General features: G+C 55.6%; 1 protein-coding gene across 4 annotated transcripts in view; it reads right to left on the minus strand.

Moving 5' to 3' along the window:
- Nucleotides 1-35: 35 nt before the first annotated feature.
- Nucleotides 36-18,047, minus strand: part of PLCG1 (phospholipase C gamma 1) — a 50,116-nt gene continuing 32,104 nt past the window's right edge. The window contains exons 8-32 of one of the 4 annotated variants that reach the window (XM_074888182.1): nt 16,878-16,950; nt 15,750-15,851; nt 14,868-14,986; nt 13,954-14,039; nt 13,503-13,623; nt 12,892-13,060; nt 12,343-12,465; nt 11,330-11,431; nt 10,909-11,096; nt 10,408-10,608; nt 9,829-9,948; nt 9,351-9,531; nt 8,927-9,004; nt 8,373-8,476; nt 8,030-8,126; nt 7,832-7,901; nt 6,722-6,879; nt 6,073-6,169; nt 5,389-5,613; nt 4,386-4,534; nt 2,413-2,527; nt 2,079-2,240; nt 1,664-1,752; nt 1,024-1,208; nt 36-669 (exon numbers count right to left, since the gene is read on the minus strand). In XM_074888182.1, the coding sequence (XP_074744283.1) occupies nt 627-669; nt 1,024-1,208; nt 1,664-1,752; nt 2,079-2,240; nt 2,413-2,527; nt 4,386-4,534; nt 5,389-5,613; nt 6,073-6,169; nt 6,722-6,879; nt 7,832-7,901; nt 8,030-8,126; nt 8,373-8,476; nt 8,927-9,004; nt 9,351-9,531; nt 9,829-9,948; nt 10,408-10,608; nt 10,909-11,096; nt 11,330-11,431; nt 12,343-12,465; nt 12,892-13,060; nt 13,503-13,623; nt 13,954-14,039; nt 14,868-14,986; nt 15,750-15,851; nt 16,878-16,950 (3,157 nt within the window). In that variant the 3' untranslated portion in view covers nt 36-626. Of the gene's footprint in view, nt 670-1,023; nt 1,212-1,663; nt 1,753-2,078; nt 2,241-2,412; nt 2,528-4,385; nt 4,535-5,388; nt 5,614-6,072; nt 6,170-6,721; nt 6,880-7,831; nt 7,905-8,029; nt 8,127-8,372; nt 8,477-8,926; nt 9,005-9,350; nt 9,532-9,828; nt 9,949-10,407; nt 10,609-10,908; nt 11,097-11,329; nt 11,432-12,342; nt 12,466-12,891; nt 13,061-13,502; nt 13,624-13,953; nt 14,040-14,867; nt 14,987-15,749; nt 15,852-16,877; nt 16,951-18,047 lie in introns of all 4 variants that reach the window. The other 3 variants (XM_074888180.1, XM_074888181.1, XM_074888179.1) reach the window with 3 other exon arrangements.

An 18,047-nucleotide genomic window follows, 5' to 3' on the forward strand; every position in this document is an offset into this window, starting at 1 on the left:
GGGCACACCCCCAGACACCCGAGCCACCACGCATGTAATACTGACGCTTTTATTGTCATTTAAAGCTAGAGCGGCCTTGTAAATGTAGAGTTTCACTACTGGACCCATAGGCAGTGGCTATACAGGTAGGTAGATGCGATGCCGCCAGGACAGAGATAGGTGCTGCCTTGGTCGCTGGAGTCCCCCCTTGCCCGGAGCGCTGGGAGCGGGTACAGCAAAGGATGGCTGCAACGGGCCTCCGGCAGCTGCGCAGGAGCGGCATCTCCGGGAACACAGGCAGAGCAGCGACGGCAGAGGGCTGGTTGGGGGTTTTTTTTGGGTCTCTTTTCTTGCAATTATAGACAGTTTTGTCTCTCACCTCGGCGGCTGGCAGGCTGTACGCACCGATGCACTTCGTTAAGGGCTTGGTGGTGAAGGGTGGTGGGTGTTTGGGGTTGGTTAGGTTTTTTTTTTTTTTCCAATTTTTTTTTTTTTTTTTTTTAGTTCTCCACTGGAACACACTTCAGCAGAGAAACTGGAAAAGCTGCCTGAAAGTAGGCCATAGCAGTGCCGTTTCCATAGAAACCAGTTCACAGCGTGCCGTGAGATTCACAAGCACTGGAGGTGCTTTCGCCCGCCAAGATGGGCTACAGCCGGTTGTCCCCGTTGACCCGGGTCCTCCGCAGTACCCTGCAGGGGGGCATAGAGGGAACGGATGATCAAGGGCAATGCTCCCGTCTCAAAAGCCACCCCACAGGAGGAAAGCAGGAGCCCAGCACGTCCCCCACGCCAGGGGAAAGTGCCACCAGCTGCAGGGTGACAGCTCCTTGTCCCACCCTACTCCCACAGACCCCAGAGCAGCGACTCCCCCAAGGACTGGCACAACTTTCATGCTGAAATTTAGGGTTGCCATGCAGCAAACAAGGCTGCAGCTCTTCTCTGGGTTACTGGGAGGCTGTGTTTATCTGCCTCCACCGAGGAAACTTAAATGCTGGGGTGGGGGGGTGTCTCACACTGGGAAGAGCTCAACAAGCCCTGGCATACCTTCGCTCCCGGCTCTCAAAGTGGTCAGCTAGCTGCTCCTGTGACACACGGAAGTCCTCAAAGGGCTGCTGGTACCGCGACTCAAAGGACCCTTCTCTGCCTCTGCTCGCCAGCAGCTGATTGGAAGCATCCCCTGCTCGTTCCCGTAGGGCTGAAGCACTGAAGAGGTTTATTTCGCCATTCTCCTGCTTGGATCAGAGAAAAAATACAGTAGAAAAGGGCTTGGGATTTCAGTCTTGTACTAAAGGCAGTCCTGGTGCAGGGCCCTGGCTGCCCTGCGAGCTGCCACTCAGGGTGTCCAGGGCTCATGGGGGTTTGCAACATGCAGCTGCTCTGTCTTTAACAACCATCACCGGCTGCCACCACCATCGCTTTAAATGAAGAAATAAAAGAAACATCTGTCTCTGAAGGAGCCCTGCCCTCTGCTTATGCCAACACCGAGCCTGATGCTTCCCATCCTGCCAGTCCTCTGTGCGCTACAGCGCAGTGCTGGAAACTCGTCCATCCTGCACGCACTGCAGCCAGGCACCGCTGAGCTCCGCTGCACCGACCCGCCGGCAGCGCAGAGCCGTGCTGCCGCAGGGGCGAGCACAGCAGCCTTTGCGGCGCAGCCACCTTCTCAGGCGTGACCCAGCCTCACCTTGCTGGGGAAAATGTCTATCTTGACGAGTAGGGAAGCCAGCTCCAGGTTCTCGCTGTAGTTGTTCTTCAGGGGTACAGCTCGGAAACCTACAGCAGAGACAGCCCCAGCGTCACTGGCAGCAGAGGCAGGGACGTGTCAGTCTCCCGCCACAGACCTCAAGGGGGTCTTCTCCACCCCCCCAGCTCTCCCCAAGTGGCAGTCAGCCCTGAGGGATGTTAGCAAATGGCTTCTTGCTTCCTCTGCCTGGTTGGGGATGTGACCTGGCATGGGGACAGGAGGGACGAAGCCAGCCTGGGGCCTGACAGCGTCCTCCCATGAAACTCAGCATCTCCTTGGCTAATGATGCAATTAGCAAACTGGTGAGGACCACCATGACATACACCCCCCACCCCCACTTCCCCAACGGCTTTACCCGTCTTCAAGCCTTTCACCAGGAAGGTGGCCTGAGCCAGGAAGTTCTCATCGCTGAACATGTCCTCCTCATACACCACGAAGCGGAGGAAGGCAAAATCGGGGTTGCTGACCTGAAAGTGGAACTGCTTCGGGGTCCAGAGAGGGTTCAGGCCGTTGTCCGCTAGTCAGAAGACACTGCTGTCAGTCGGGAGCCCTGTGCCCCCCACTGCCCACCACAGCTGACGCTGAGCTCAGGGGCAGCCCCCACCCCAGGGCCAGGCTTTGCTGCAGTGCCTACGGCTCACACCACGGTCAGGAGCAGTGGTGGGTCCCTCTCCCTTCCCTTCACTAACCCACGATCTCCGTTTTCTGCTTGGCGTTGTCGTACTCAGCCCCAGACACCTCCACCTCCACGAAAGGACAAACGATTCCCCTTCCATTTTTGGGAAGGTGCCGGGCCCCCAAGACCTGGGCAGAGAGCAGGAGAGACTTGGTAAGAGACAGGACCAAAGGAAAAATAACGTGTTTGCATACCAAGACATTTTCTTTCCAAATAAATCACCCTGGCTCTGCTAATTGGACAGAGAAGAGACACTTACAGCCAGCCCAGCTCAGCCTGCCTCTTGGAGAAAAACAGCTCCCACCCCTGGAAGCTGCTATGGTGTTACCAATCACCAATTTGCCTTGTAAGCGGTAAAAAAAGGCAGCTGAACTGCCCCAGGTTCCTGTCTGCCGCCTGCACAGCCAGGCTTGGGCCCACAGCATCCCTCCTCCAGCCTGCCAAGCTGGAGCTGGGCTGCCGAGCCGAGCCGCCTTCCCCTGCTTGGAGAGGTACACTGGACACCCCCTTCTTTGCCGAAACTTCTCAGCTCTTCTGCTTGAGGATGAAAAGGAGCTGCTCTCTGCTGCTGCTCTGCCTCCTGTTTGTAGCACAGTCTGTGCTCGATTCAAATGAAAACCTGCTTCCTCGCAGGAGAAAGAAATCCCAGCTCCCTCTTGCCAGTGGCCATATGTCACTCCAGCGTGCTGTCGGCACGCTGCTGTTGCAGGGGAAGGACGCGCTGCCAACGCTGGATCATGTGCTTTGAGTCATGCTGGGCTCGAGACGGCTTCTCCATCCGTGAAAGCTGGCTTATGGTGGGGACATCGGGCAGTTTTGCCAGAGGACAAAAAGCTGAGCCCATCTCTTAAAGGAGCCAGTGACAGGCTATGGCACAGTGATTCTTGACACCTGCTGGCTGCAGCTGCATCCCAGGATGCAGGAAGAGTTTGGAAAACAGACAGAGATTTTTAGGGAGACAGTGGCTATGGGGTGGATGGTGCAGATGGGATATGATGGGGTGTCCTCCCTGAGCAGGGCAGTGGCTCTCTGAGGCGGGATTGTTCTGGTGAGAGGTGGCCTCAGAGGAGCTGCAGTTGGCATGTGCTGTCAGACCTCTGTGAGCACCTGAAGGCTGGATCTCCCCAAGGTCTGCTTGAGATGAAGGGACTTGCAGAGGACACTGCCAACCCACAGATAAATGCTGAGCTTGGCTCCAAGACCTCTAGGGATGCCTGTAGAGGCTAGTGGGACAGCCACCGGTCCAAACATGAGAGCCACCTGGTTTGGCACAGCCACGGTCTCCCCATCCCTCCAGGAGCTTTGTCTGGTGAACTATCCCTTACCCCTGCTGCTGTGCAGCTCCCTGAGCTGACACGGGAACGGTCCAGCCATCTTCCCGCCATCCAGGAAGAAAAAGAGTCAACAAGCATCTGCAGTCCATTCTCCAGTACCCCCCACCAGCAGCGCCCCCACCCCCTGTCCTCTTATCACCAGCAGCGTAACACAGAAATGGGCTGAATAGTCTGCTCTGACCTCGAGCATCTTCCCGAGCAGGAAGGGGACACAGCAAGGTCGGTAATGTTGAGCCCAGAGCAACTCAGTGACAAGGTGGGGACAGGGCACAGCCCGTTACCCGGCCGGGAGCCATCCTGTGCTCGGGCAGTCCCGGCCAAGCTCCGGGAACAGGGATGCCACCTCGGCGGCTCGTGGATGCCACCTGCCGGCACTGGGCCCTGGGCGGGAGGGATCCCGGGGGGAGCACCCAGGGATGCTCCTGCTACTCCTCTCTCGGCACCCAGGGAGGTCGGTGGTGCTTCCCTCAGCAGCACCCATGGGTCTCCCCCCTTCAGTGAGGGCTCTCCAAGGACAGCTCTTAAGCAGGGGCTGAGGGGTTTGCTGAGGAGCAGCTGCAGACAGAAGCCAGGAACCCAGAAAAACCATAATACCACCCCAAGCTCAGTAGAACTGTCTGAATCTGACCCCAGGCTGGGATGAGGTACTGACCTCAATGGAGATGGAGAGCGGCTCAACCCCCCGCAGCGTGCTCTTGTCGAAGGGGTCAAAGATGTCATCCCGCATGTTGGTTGGCTGCAAGACGTACCCACACTGGCCGCTGGACATGAACAAGGCCTGGTTCATCTGCATGGGCTTGTCTGGAGAGCACAGGCAGGAGATGGAGGGAGGAGACCCTGTGCCCTTTCCACAAGCCAGATCACCTGCGTTATTGGTGCCTTGTGCGAACCCTTTGCAAGTGGACGTGGCCCATCCCATGGAAATGCCTCATGCACCATGGCCTCACTGCAGCCTGTGAATGTGCTGGGGCCATGGGGGCACTTTCTCATGCACGATCTGCAAAACTACCCAGTGCTCCCTGGGTCACCCCCTTCTTTTCTTCCCTCTCCTTTCGGCTTTCTTTCTGCTGGCTCTAGTGTTTGCCAAACCACCCCGTGAGATGCTTGAATTCACAAAAGGAATGAAAAAGACAGCAGGAAAAAAAGAGGCAGGTAGTTTTCTGGTGGGTTGGTGAGCTGAACAGGCTCACAGCAGGGTTTGGCAAGGGCCAGGGAAGTGGGGGGGGGGGCTGGACTGGAAGCTAGGAGCGGGAATGGAAGCTGGAGAAAGGTGAGGAGAGCAGCGAGCTTGACTCCGGCCCTGCAACCAGCCAATGTCCCAGGGCTGGTGCTGCACCATCTCCTTTGGTACACCCCCTGCCCGCTGCCAGGGACCTTGGAGGAACTCCTGCTTCCTTTCCATTTTAGCTTTTTGTCATGGCACCACAACCTCCTGGCTCAGCCCAGGTCAATCCAGCCCTCCAGAGCGCATCCCCCCTGCGGCAACGTGCCTGGACCTGCTGGGTGCTGGGTCCTGCTCCCTGCACCCAGCACAGAGACTGTGGACCCTCTCCTGGACCTCCTGGTTGCCAGGATGGAGTTAGCAGGGGTGCAGGCAGGTGACTGGGAGGAGCTGCAGGGTACCCCTGCCCACCTTCCCTGCCTGCTGCCCTCACCTGGGGTCTGGAAGTTGAGTGCTACCAGCTGGCTGCCGCAGATCCACATGGGCAAGGGGTCGTAGTTGGAGGAGTCGAGGCGCTGGCCCTTGGGGTAGATGCGGGAAAGCTGCAGGCGGTTGTACTGCAGGAACTTCTTGCCTTTGATCTTGTTGACATACTTTTCTGCCTTGGTCTCGGGGAAGGAGGACATATCTCGGTAGCAGGCCCTCTCTGTGCCAATCTCTGGGAGGAGACAGCACAGTGTAAGCCAGGAGCACACTCCCTTTCCAGACACTTCAACCGCCCCAGGCCCCTTCCTAACATCATCCTCTCCTCCCTTGGTTCAGCCACCATCAGGTAGTGCAGACCCTGCTCTGCCCTGGTGGGCGTTTGCCGGGTGCCCAACACCAATGGCTGAAATCATCAAAACCGCTCTCGGTGATGGGGCACGATGCTCCCCATCCCCACTCCCTCAGCAGCTGCTCTGGATGGTGACAGATCCCAGCAACAGAGGGATGGGCAGGGGAACTTCCACCCTCTGGACAAGGACATTTCCAGAGCTCCAATGTAAACCGGTTCAAACTTGCTTTGGACACCTGCCCTCTGCTGAGATCTAGCCAAAGCAGCACCTCGGGGCACACCGCAGGGTCTGTAACGCCACGGTGACTGCCTGCGGAGGCCACCGGACCGGCAGATGCTCACTCTCTTCATCAAAGGGCACAGGTCGGCAATAGACCACCAGCTCTGAAAGCTCCAGGGCAATCTTCTTCCTTCTCTCCATCATCTTCCCTTCGGAGAGCTGCCAAGAGAGGGAGAGAGGTGTCAGGCCCAGGAGGGAGCAGCGGCGTTGGATAACCCAGCTCACCAACTGTGGTCAGTGGCAGCGCTGGCCTGGTGCGGCCGCTCCTGCCCACACTGTGGGAACCACTAGCAGGTCTGCGGGGTCTGCATGGGGGGGACACCACAAAAGCACCCGTGGGAAGGGCCCTTGGTGGGTCCTACCTCCTGCCTGGAGCACCAGTACCAGCGCAGGGCAGCTGTGGCCTTGTAGCTGAGCCTTGCCACCCTCCACAGATGGAAATCCCCCACCTTCCAGGGCTGCAACACCCTCCTGATAGACCTATCTTCCCAGATGTCCAGTCTGAACCTCTCAAGCCACAATGCGTGGCCACCACCCCTTGCTATAGTGTCCAAGATGACTCTGGCTCTATCATCTGCGTAACTGCTCTGCCAGTTGTCGCACGCTGCCATCTCACCACCCCCCACCCAGCCTCCACCCGCTCCTCGGCACCTGGACAATCCAGGCCTTGGCAAGGAGATGAATCCCTTGCCAAGGGCTCTCCAGACTCACCCGTGCGTCAGCCGTCTGGGCTGCCTCCCGGATCTTCTTCACCCAGTCCTGCAAGTCCTCGTGTGTATCGGCTGCCACATCAAGGGACAAGCGCGACACCGAGGCCATGCTAATGGAGAAGACGAAGAGGCGGTTGTTCTTCCCCTCAGGGCGGATGGCTGCGTGGGGAGAGGGAGCAGAGGGCAAGGTCACAGCAGTTGCTGAGCCCAGTCCTTCACACCACAGAGAAGGAAGGGAGAGGACAGACACTGAGGGACTCTCATGGCTGCCCCAGGACTCCTCAGCTGAGAGGAGAAGCTCCCATTTCTGGTCACTGGGAGGCGACAGATGGAGTAGGCTGCCCAGGGAGGTGGTGAGTCACCATCCCTGGATGTGTTTAAGAGTCATTTAGATGAGATGTTGGGAGATATGGTGTAGGGGAGAACTTTAGAGTAGGGCTGATGGTTGGACTCAATGATCCCAAGGGTCTTTTCCAACCTGAATGATTCTGTGATTCTGAGCCCAGGAAGAGACAGGTGAGGGTGCAGAGTGTATCCTGAGGGGGATGAGAAGTCCTCTTTTATTCCTGCATCTTCCTCCCATTCCTGCATCTTCTTTACTCTGTCCCCTGAAGTGCCCAGGTGAGAGCAGCCACCTGGAGCACAACGTCATCTGGGCAGAGCGCTGCAGACTGGACCCAGCTTGGCCAGCGCCCAGGAGCCCCAGAGCCTGTGGCAGCCTGGCAGGGAGGCTGGACCACATCTATGCGAGGGAGGACAAATCCTTGCAGAGAAGAAGGAGCCTACAAAATCAGTCTGAACTCCCTTGCCCATGGGGTAGCGGCTCCCTGAGATCAGGTTCAAGGCGTGCTGGAGCGGCTCCTGGGCATGACCCCAGGTACTCCTCGGCTGTACTCAGGCTGCAGGGACATGTCTGAGCCCCAAACCCCGAGTCACTCTCTGTGCTGGGAGCAGCAGAACGTGTCGCTGCACGGCAAGCACACACTGTAGACATGCATTCACTCACAGCAGGCACAGGGGTGCCTAGAGACAGAGCCTAAAGCCCTTCGGCCCAGAAGAGCTGCACACAGCTCTAACACGCCCCACTCCTCCATCCCTCCCTGGCACTCACCAATCTGGCAGGAGGGCACATCCAGGACGCCTCCGAGCAGGTCTCCCAGGGGGCTGTTCTCATCCAGCTGCTGCTGGGAATGAAGCGCAGGCAGGATGGCGTTGGGCACGGTGCTGGGCAGCATGGCTGGGCACTGGGGGCTGCGCACACGCGCCCCTCCCCACCACCCCTCCTTGCTCTGCTCAGGCACAGGCTCACCTCCCGCTCTGGCTCCAGGCTGCTGGGACCAGTAATCTCCTCTACGTAGTTGGAAGGGAACCACAGCTGCTTCTTGCCGCCATAATCTCCTCTCCACCTGGAAGAGGGGGAAGGGGCAGCGTCACCACCCACTGCGAGATCCCAGAGCATCCTGACTGGGGTCATGGGTGACAGGCAGCTCCTCCATCATCTGCTTTTAGGGTCTGTGAGGCTTTGGGGCTGTGCAGCTTGTGGGCAATCCCCAAAGGGACCTGACCCTAGAAGGGACACACCTTTGTACGGGTGGTGACACCAAGGCTTGACTGTGTCCCCGAGGGAAAAAGGAGGCTCAGGACCAACTCACCAGCCTCCTTCCTGTTTTTCCACATTCTGGATGATGGCATTTTTGGTGAAGGTGAGCTCGTCCTCCCGCTGTGCCTTGTAGTCGAACAGGGCTTTGACTGCGCACTGCAATGAGGAGGGGTCCCGTGAGGCTGGCAGCGGATGGTCACACAGACAACAAGCCCAAGGCTGAGAGCTCACCTCCCACTGCAGACATGTTTGCTGGGGGGTTTGTGCGGCACATGGTGTGCAGGCAGCATCCAACCCTGCTGCCAGAGGCTCCCAGACCCTAAAGACCCTTCCAGAAGAAATAAAGGCCCCCATTTATGCCAAACAAGTCTGGCATGGCCCCACATAGGCACCTTCCTTTGGGCTGGAGCCACTGATGGGTTTAGTTTGGACAGTTCAGAACAAGAGGCAGCCCAGCCTGGGAACCTGCAGGCTCAGCCTAGAGCATGTCTTCCTACATAGTCTAGAAATGAGTGTGCAAAATAATACAGCTCTTGGAAAATAGAGACACACTTGCTAAACCCTCAGGTCCTGTGGGTTGTTTCACGCCGAGGATTGAGAGCGTACCTTGAAGGTGGGCATGGGGTTGGCTTCCACATAGAACCCGGGGTGGCGTCCCTCGTAAAGGGCTCCGTAGTCCGGCTCCTGTTGAAGCAAAGGGCCAGTGGTGACAACTGTGGCTCTGCAGAAGAACAGGTCCCCTACCATGGGGGAGGTAGGGAGAATGCCCCAGGGAAGGCACAAGACCAAAGATGATGCTGCACACAGCAAACAGATGCCCAAGCCCACACTCCCTGCTGCCCTGGGTCAGAGGGGCAGCAATAAATCTCACTCAAGCCAGTAAGTGCCTTCCAACAGGGCACGAAACCCCAAGAGGTGTGCATTGTGAGGGACAGAGGTGGCTCACACACCACCACTTCAAGGCACCAGTTCAAAACAGACCTGTCCATCACCCTTTGGCTTAGGTCCTCCAGCAGCCGCCTACACTCACCGCTGTCCCTATCTTCTCCAGCGTCTCCTCGTTGATGGGGTACCTCAGCTTCATCTTGCGGTACAGTGGGTGCTTTTCATAGTAGCTGATCAAGTCCACCAGGCTCTCGAACTCGGAGTTGCCGAGCAGCACGGTCTGGCCCTCCTGCTGCACTCGGCAGTGTTTGATCTTCCCTTCCGCCCTGGCAGGTGGAAAGACAGAGAGAAGCCACTTGGCACCTGGCAAGAGAGGGTCTCTGCCAAAATAAAGACACCCAAGCAAAAGGTGCCCCCAGGCTGGCTGCTGAGCACAGCCATCTCCCATCAGGAGATGGAGGAGGAGTGGGGTCCTAAAGGCTCTCAGGGGGCTGTAAGGTTTATCCAGGGCCATCCAGGAGCAAGGAGAGCTCTGGGAGGGCTCACGTCAGGCTCAAGGCCCCTCTCCTGCTCTCTCACACACTGCAGCATCCCAGCCCACCACCCTGCTCCCAGGGACGCACCGGAAGGAGATGGCGTAGGAGCTGGGCTCACTCCTCTTGCGCACCAGGAAGGCTCCGTCGCGTGGCACCCGCATCAGCATGTGCTCGGCTTGGGCCCGGGTGAGGTTGGCGTGGTACCACCTTTCAGGAAAGACACGTCACTGTGCACAGGTCTCTGTACATCCAGCTCATCCCACACCTCTGCCATGCCGCATGGATTCCCCGCCAGCCCACAAAAGGCTGCCTGAATCCTCAAAATAGGACAGGGAGAAGAGATCATCATATATGTAACACTGCAACAGGGCTGTCTTCTTTCTGTGGGACAGGCAGCAACAGAGCCATCTGGTGACATGCGGCAGGGGCGAGGGCATCTCAACCAAGCCCAGTACCTCCTTTCTTTGCACTGAGCTTCCAAGACAACCAGCTCCATCAACAACGAAGCTGGCCAGCATGGCTGCTGTGACAGAGAGCCCCATGGGGAGCAAGTGGGGACCAGAGAGTCCCAGCAGGGCAGGAATGACTGCAGAGACCTGGGAGGTTTTGCCATGGGATCTCAGCTGCCCAGTGGACACGACCCACCCTCCCCAAACACGCACTCACTCTTTGCTCTCATGGGCATTGGTCTGCGGCACCGGCTCCGTCAGCCTCATCTCAAACTCGTTGCACCTCAGCGGGACCTCCTGGTAATGGGTGATGAGGTCGTAGAGGCTGTCGAACACCAGGTTGTCCGTCAGGAAGAACTTGGGGCTGCCAGCATCCTGCCGCGAGTGGATCCGGCAGTGCTGCACCTTCCCATTGCGCCTGCGAAAGAGGGAGGGGGTAAATCAGGGTCATCTGTGGAGATATTGCACTTGCCTCAGGCAGAGCTCCAGCCTGGACACAGCACTCCTGCCCCACAGGAGACCCCTCATACAAGGGTCCCAAGGGACTTGACCCTTCTGCACTGGGACAGTGAGTTGACATGATGCTGGGGCACAGAAAAAGGGGAGAAACCTGCTCGTGGACCACTGGGGAATGGGACCCCCCCACTGAAGATGGTGTCAAGATGAAAACCACCCCAGGAGCGACAGCGAGCAGTGGGCTGGTGTCTGTGGCCCTCACCAGAAGGAGAGGGTGTAGTCTCCGACAAAGGTCTCGCTCTCTCTGACGAGGAAGGAGCCGTCGGGGGCCCCCGTCTCGATGCAGTACTCCGTCAGCAGCCGCTCCGCGATGTGCCGCCCGTCGCGGCCCGCTCCCAGCTTGCCATGAAACCACTTCTCCGTGGAGTGAAGCTCAGTGCTGTTGCTCACCTGGCAGGGGGAAAACCCACCGTCTTGGGTTACTGAGGGCAGGCTTGAGATGCCGAAGTCTGCTCTGCTCAGGGATCTCCCAACCAGGACCAGGGATTTTCTGAAGCAGCTCCCACCCTTCCCACCACAGGATCTTCCCCTGAAGCCAGCTGGCAGTGGAGATGCTCAGCCCCTTCGACAGTCAAGTCCTTTCTCCAGGGGAAAAACTCCCTGTCATGCAAGGAGGCCCTCACCTCCTTTTGCTCTTCCTCATCCTCATTTCCTTGATCACTGGTTGTCTCCCCGGAGTAATAGATCTTGCTGCTGGTCAGGACAAAATAATGCGGGTTCCACTCCTGCAAGGAAACAAACTCTGGGCAAAGAGACCCCCTGAGGAAGCACCAAGCTGTCCCACCACCCATCCGTGGCATCTTCCCTTCTTGATCAGCACAAGCAGTGAGGGGTGATCAGGTCTGTGAAGGATAGTCACTGATAACACTGACTTCAGTGGAGTCGCTTCCAAGACATCTCTCAGATCCGAAGCATGGGTTTATCAGTAGTAAAAAACCAGCATGCGATAGGTCTTTACATACAAAGTGACTGCAGATCACAGTGCAAACACCCCAGCATGTACTAAAAGAAAATGACCAAATGAAAAGCAAATCAATGCAAAAAGAAAACACTCTGCATGGATTCAGCATGGGGTCTAGCAGAGACGAGGACATGGGAAATGGTTATGCAGCTTTACCATTGCACTTTCCTATTTTCCAAAAACCTGTTTCATTCACATGTGACTGCCTGACAGATCCTCAGCAAAGCAAAGCAGCTGAAGAAGTGAACTGTGTATAAGTAAACGCACACAGTAACATGAATGCTCAGTGCTTCACAAAGCAGAATGCTCGTTTAGGTGTGTTAAGTGTGTAGGCACTTGGTAGGAGGCAGGCAGGTCTAGAAATGCAGGCCATCACTAGAACTTACTGCAGCAACAGATAACAGCCTATACGGATTACACAAGAGCAGCTGCAGTGCATCAGCCCAGAGCTCCCTCTAGCTCAGCCTTCTGCCTCTAACAAGGGCCAACAGGAGACGCCTAGGGAAGAGCACAGGAGAGAGCCAGCATAAAAACTCCTCCAGCCTTCAGAGACTCCTGAGAAACAGGATAGACCTCTTCGATCATTTGCACCACAGCCCTTCCTTCCAGCACCACACTGCCTCACGGAGTCACCATGTTGTTTATGGAGCTCAGAGAGGGGCCAGAGAGACGTACGTGATTGATGGGGTCTTCCAGGTAGAGGATCCCATTCTTGATGGAGTTGCTGATGTCATTCTCTGAATACATTACAGACGTGGGTAGCTCCTCGTAAGCACTGCCCTCTGCCAGCTTCTTGTGCTGTGGGATGAGAGAGTATGTCAGGCACCTTGAGGGGAGCAGGCACCCAAAAAGCAGCATCGATTTCTTGGTGAACAACCCCAAAACTCCAGATCTGCTGCACTGGGTTTCTCTGGACTAAAAGGACCCAGGCAAGACCCATGCCACAGAGATCATCAAATGGCACTAAAGACCCACCATTTCTTCCCAGAGGTTATTTCTGCAGCAGAAACACCAACATTGCCCAAGCTGCCAAGGCAGCACTCAGCTGCTAAGTTCATTTCCCAGCAGCTCCTCTCAACCAAGAGAGCTCTTTGTCTCCACTTACACCTCATGCACTGTCAACCAACCCCTTCCAGAAGTAAGGGGCTCTCCTTGGTCCCATACCCTCACCCCATCTGCCCCCATTCTCTCTGCTTAGAAGTTTCGCTGGGGAAGAGAGTTCACCTTGATGAGAATCTTCCTCTTGAGCTGATTTGGAGAGGGAAGACCGTCAGCAGAAATATCTACTGGTTTGGTCAAGAGCATGTCCCCAAAGACCTTCTTGAAATTCTGAGCCATGTTCCTCTGCTGAGCAATGCTGCAGTGGTCCTCAATGGACAGAATGACAGGGAAACTGGGAGAAGGAGAAGAGCTGTCAGAACCACCATGGTGTCTGGATGGAACCAACACCTTCTGAGCTCTGTTTCAAAACCTGGCCTCTGTGCCCTCAAAGAGCAGTGTGCATGAACAGCGATCTGTGCTGTCTTGAGCATTCAACATAAACCCCCTACAGTGAGTTGTCCCCACTCCTGGTGGCAATGCACAGTCTGGAGAAGGAGTGGCTTTAAACTTTGGGTTTACCCAAAGCCCTCCCCCCAGCAACTTCTGTCTGGGAGAAATCTCCTTTTGGCTGGGAGACACAGCGACATGCTTTCTTCTCACTGAATCCCAGCTGTGCAGTCTTATGCGGATCTCTGGATAAAGGTGGGCTTCACTCTGCTACGGCCTTGGCTCTACCCACTCTCTGCCTTCCTGGCAGCTCTGCTAGCTGAAGTCCAGGTCCCTGCTGTACTCACTCGGAGGTGACAAAGGCATGTTCCTTGATAGTGACCAAGACGTCAGAGAACTTGATCTTTGTGGTTAAGGTATGTCCATGGTAGATGACTGGCATGCCATCGGGACCGTCCCAGCAATCCACTGAAAGAGACCCACAGGGGAAACTTAGCCCAAAGGGTGGAATATAGACAGGACATGGACCTAAGATGGACTGAGCTAAGCACTACTGGGAACTGCACTGGATGGCCATGAAGGAGCGAAGTGAAAGTCAAGATCTTTATGGAGGACCAAAAGCTCAGGCACATACCACCCAAATCTACAAAGCAAATGACCCCAGCCCTTTCAGCACATCATGGTGACAATGCTGCCACTGGCATGTCAACCTTCAGCCTGCCTTCCACGCAAAGCCTTCCCCAACCCCTGCAAGCTATCGTGACAACAGAGACATAAGTGATGGCTCCAGGTACTCACACTCGATACAGCGGCATCCCATGCGCAAGCAGCGGGCGTACGCCTCCAGCGAGGACTCACTTGAGAACTGATCCCCCGTCAGGTACCTTTCATGTGAGAGAAGACATCAGCAAAGCAACACGTTCACCACGGGCGCAGATGTCTGCTGGGACATCACGGACCTGCCTCTGCGATGTGAGGAATGGTGAGAGCGACTTTTCCCCAGACCTGCCATCTTCCCCAGGTGAGGGGCTCAACTCTGCCCCTACTGCAAGGGGCTGCAGGCACTACTCTGAGGTCCAGCCTTCCTGCTGGCTCTTAAGATAAGCCTCAAAGAGTGATACCAGCATTGGTGCCACAAAGAGTCCCCTATAGCAGGCAGAAGCAGCCCAAGAGCAGCGTCAGACCAGCTCTTGCAGGCAGACAGGAGCTCGCTGCCTGCCCTCCAGGCTGCTCAGCTGGCTTAGGCTCTCAGACCTTTAAATCTGGGCTAAGGTGTTGCCACTGCATCCCATGATCGGGGAGCAGAGACAGAGCCTGTCTGCCTGCAAAGAAAACAGTTCCTGCAAGATTCTTCTAGCAGCAGAGAAGGAAAATGGCCAATTTCAGTCTGACAGATTTTTATCACATCTGTCCTTAGAGGCTTGGAAGATGATGTTGCTAATGGTAAGAAATTACCAGAGTGACAGCCCGGGACCTGAAGGCACAGTCTGTGCAGATGTGTGCTGCTGACAACGTCTGAGCAAAACACAGATCGTTCAACGACGGAGGAAGGACTGGGGCACCAAGAGGAAGGTCTCTGATGTATTGACCCCGGTTTGGAAAAGCCTACTTGACCCATCACTGGGATCGGGCAAAAGGAGAATGTCACCCTGGCACAGGGGAAGAGGACGCTGGGAGTGGCTGGGTGGAGAGAGCCACCCCTTAGTCCTTACGTGTTGTGTGAGGAGGAGATCCAGTAATGGGAGAGGGGGTTGTTCATGTTCTCCAGACACACCATGTCCAGTTGCGAGTTCCAGATGCTGTTCTCTTTGGAAAACAGGAAGGTGAGAAACTGCTCAGGAAGAAACAGAAGCGTGTTAATGATGCAGAGGAGCCAGGTGCTGTGGTTTAGCTTCACACACATCTCGTCCTTCCTGTCAGCAGCTACCGAGCAGATAGCTATTTTCTAAGCTCAGCACAGGCTGACCAGAGGCAACCAATACAGCACACAAGCTACCTGACCCAGCGTGCTTGAGTGACCACAGCTTAGGCATTGCCACCTATCCTCTGAGCTGTGCCAGATATCTGTGTACAAATCCTCTGACCCAGCTGGAGACAAATGAATTGCTCTGTATTTTATTTTGCAGCTCACATGGCAGGCAATAGCTCACTAAGGTCATGTGGATCAAGGGACCTTTGCATGGGAGTCAGTCCAGAGTGCCAGTGACATGGTCATCTCCAGTTGTTTTTATTCCTTTGTTTTCAGCTCTTGCTTTGAAAAGATCCTTACATGCCCCAAAGGGGCATTAAGCCAAATGCAGTCCTTTCCTCCTCCAAATGAACTGCCTGATGAGCACTCCCAGCTGCACACATTCAGCACAAGAAGACAGCCCAGAAGTCATCCCCTTCACCATCCAGCTCTTGTGCAACATGGTGACCCACCACAGGTTCATCTCGTATAGCAATGCAGCTACAGGAGCTGTGATCCTTTAAACACCACCACTCCGCAGTGAAGACACAGACAGAAGAGCTGTCACACACAGCACACATCGCTCTGTGGATGTCACGCCCTACTCCACCCCACTCTATACATGCTGGCATTCAAGGTGTCTTACTTCATCCAGGGAGAAATAAGGCTCGTCAATCTCCCTCAAAGGGTCTCTCAGAAAGTTGAACATGAATTCCTGTACCTGAAGGGTATCTGCAGCCCAGAGCTCCTGCAAACCCCAAGAGAGACATAAAAAAAAGAAACCATTTCAGAAAGTATTATCCAAAAGCACGTGCAGCTCATCCAGCTAGAAGCTTTAACCATTAAGGAGGCAGTTTTTAATGCAAGACCGTCTCTGCCAGGAATTCAACTCTCAGCACAAACGCCGGATAGCATGCAACTGCAGAAATCTGTCCTGTTTCTAAGTGGTCTTAATTTTTCCAATGCCATGCATTTTTCTCTCTGATAGCTCCTTTGCACACATCTGCCATCCCTCCTCCTTTGGCAGCAGAAGCCAACTCAGCTTCCTTTTGCTTCTCTCCCTGGGTGTCTTTCATTAGGCCATCAAAACGCCTGCGTCTCTTCGCTGGTTAACTCTCCACTTGCTGCAGACCATGGGCAGGGAGGCAGCAGTGGGAGATGGGAAGGACAGTGCAAAGCAGGAGGCCCCAGGCTCCTGCGCCAGACATGGCAGTGCTTTCATAAGCCACGCCTGTCCTCTTGGAGAAGGAGCCCAGCAATGAGACAGGAGCCCAGCAAGAGTCAAAATAAAGGGTCTGCACAGCCCGCAAACACGCTGCTTGAGCCTGTGTGCATGTCCGAGCGTGCATGCTGTGCTTACTGAACGACCCAAGATTGCTTTAAATGGAAAGGCCAGCGATCAAATTCATCAGCTGCTCCTCAGAACCTGCTGAGCCCTCTGCTGCAAACCTTCAGTACCAGCTGAGGTCACAGGGACTGGGTAAATCTCCACTGACCAGTTCCTCCCTCCTGGGAGCTCCACTCCTCTCAGATCTTCTCCTTGGCCCCTTTTCTGACCAGATGCCTGGCTGAGGCCAGGTTTACCCTCAGCAGCGCTTCCCCTGCATCATCTCCTGCTCTGGGAAGGATGCGCTCAGGCTGTGGCTGTGCCAGGCTGAGCACCCCACGACCAAATCATCCCACCTCCGTGGCAAGGCTCCCCTTGGAGTACCAGATCCCCACTGACACTGGTGCCTAACCCCTTGTCCCTCCCCTGGGCCTGTGTTGAGCTCACCCTCTGGTACTCCAGCAAGAACTTCTGCAACTCCAGCAGTGACACCCTGAAGTGCTCAGACCTTTCTCCACCCCTGAAAAGCAGAGAGAGAGAAGCTTCAGTCACTCATGCAGCACGTCACAACCAACTGTTACAGCATCACGCGAGATGCCATCTGCAACCACCACGGCGCATGCAAGTAAGATGTGCCCTGAGCAAGAGCAGAGAGCCAAGGAGGGCACGACAGTAAACACACAGTAGCTGAGATTTTATGTCCACACCTCAGAGCCAGGGACTGCTCCAGGAGCAGTCCAGGATGCACACTGCCAAGGGTACAATGTGGAACTCTGACGAAGGGCAGCAAAAATCATCAGAGGGAGTGATTTGTAAAAAAACAGAGGCTGGCTTGTACAAGAGTGAAAAGAAATAAATAGGTGTAGGGCAGTCAAGGGGTGATTGTAGACAGGACAGAGCTACAGGTATCCAGAGGACATGGACTCAAGGAGGCAGGGCAAGAAATGAAGGAGGGAATCATTTGTAGGTGATTCTCAAAAGACTTGTCCATGAACACACCAAGCCACAAGGGCCAAGGGCCCTGCTGGGGACTAACACCAAAAACCCCAGAAATGGACTGGGCAGTGCTGGCTGCCCTGGGCAGAGGGATGAACCAGATGGTCTGCTGAGGTCCCTGCCAACTCTCTTTTCTATGGTTATAAGAAAAAAGAGAGGAAACCATGGGGAATTACCTGGACAAGTTAACAAGTCTTTCACTCTTTAGCTTCCCTGTCTAAATTCAAGCTCTTTTTACCATGGCCAAGATGCACACAGGGCAGGGAAGGGCACGGTTGGCAACAGCACCACAGGCACTGCCTGCACAGTCCCTGGCATTGTGGCCAACCAGCACCAACCAGGAGGACAAGCTCTGGGAGATGGCTCAAGGTCTGATTACTTCACATAAACCAACAGACTAGACTATTTTTGGAGGTGGCTGACCTGAGGTGGATCTCAGTGGGATGACTGGGAGGAAGAGAGCCCTTACTGAGCTGAGCTGAGCTGAAGCGTCTACAGCAAAGATGCTTATTCAGAGCGCAAAAACACAAGCAGTGTGGTGGCAAGAGGTACACAGCATGCCTCATCCCCAACATGCTGCTGCAGGCACCAAAGCATGTTATGGAACAAAACAAAACAGCC

The sequence above is a fragment of the Strix uralensis genome, chromosome 18 (assembly GCF_047716275.1).
Source record: "Strix uralensis isolate ZFMK-TIS-50842 chromosome 18, bStrUra1, whole genome shotgun sequence".
NCBI classification, from domain to species: Eukaryota; Metazoa; Chordata; class Aves; order Strigiformes; family Strigidae; genus Strix; species Strix uralensis.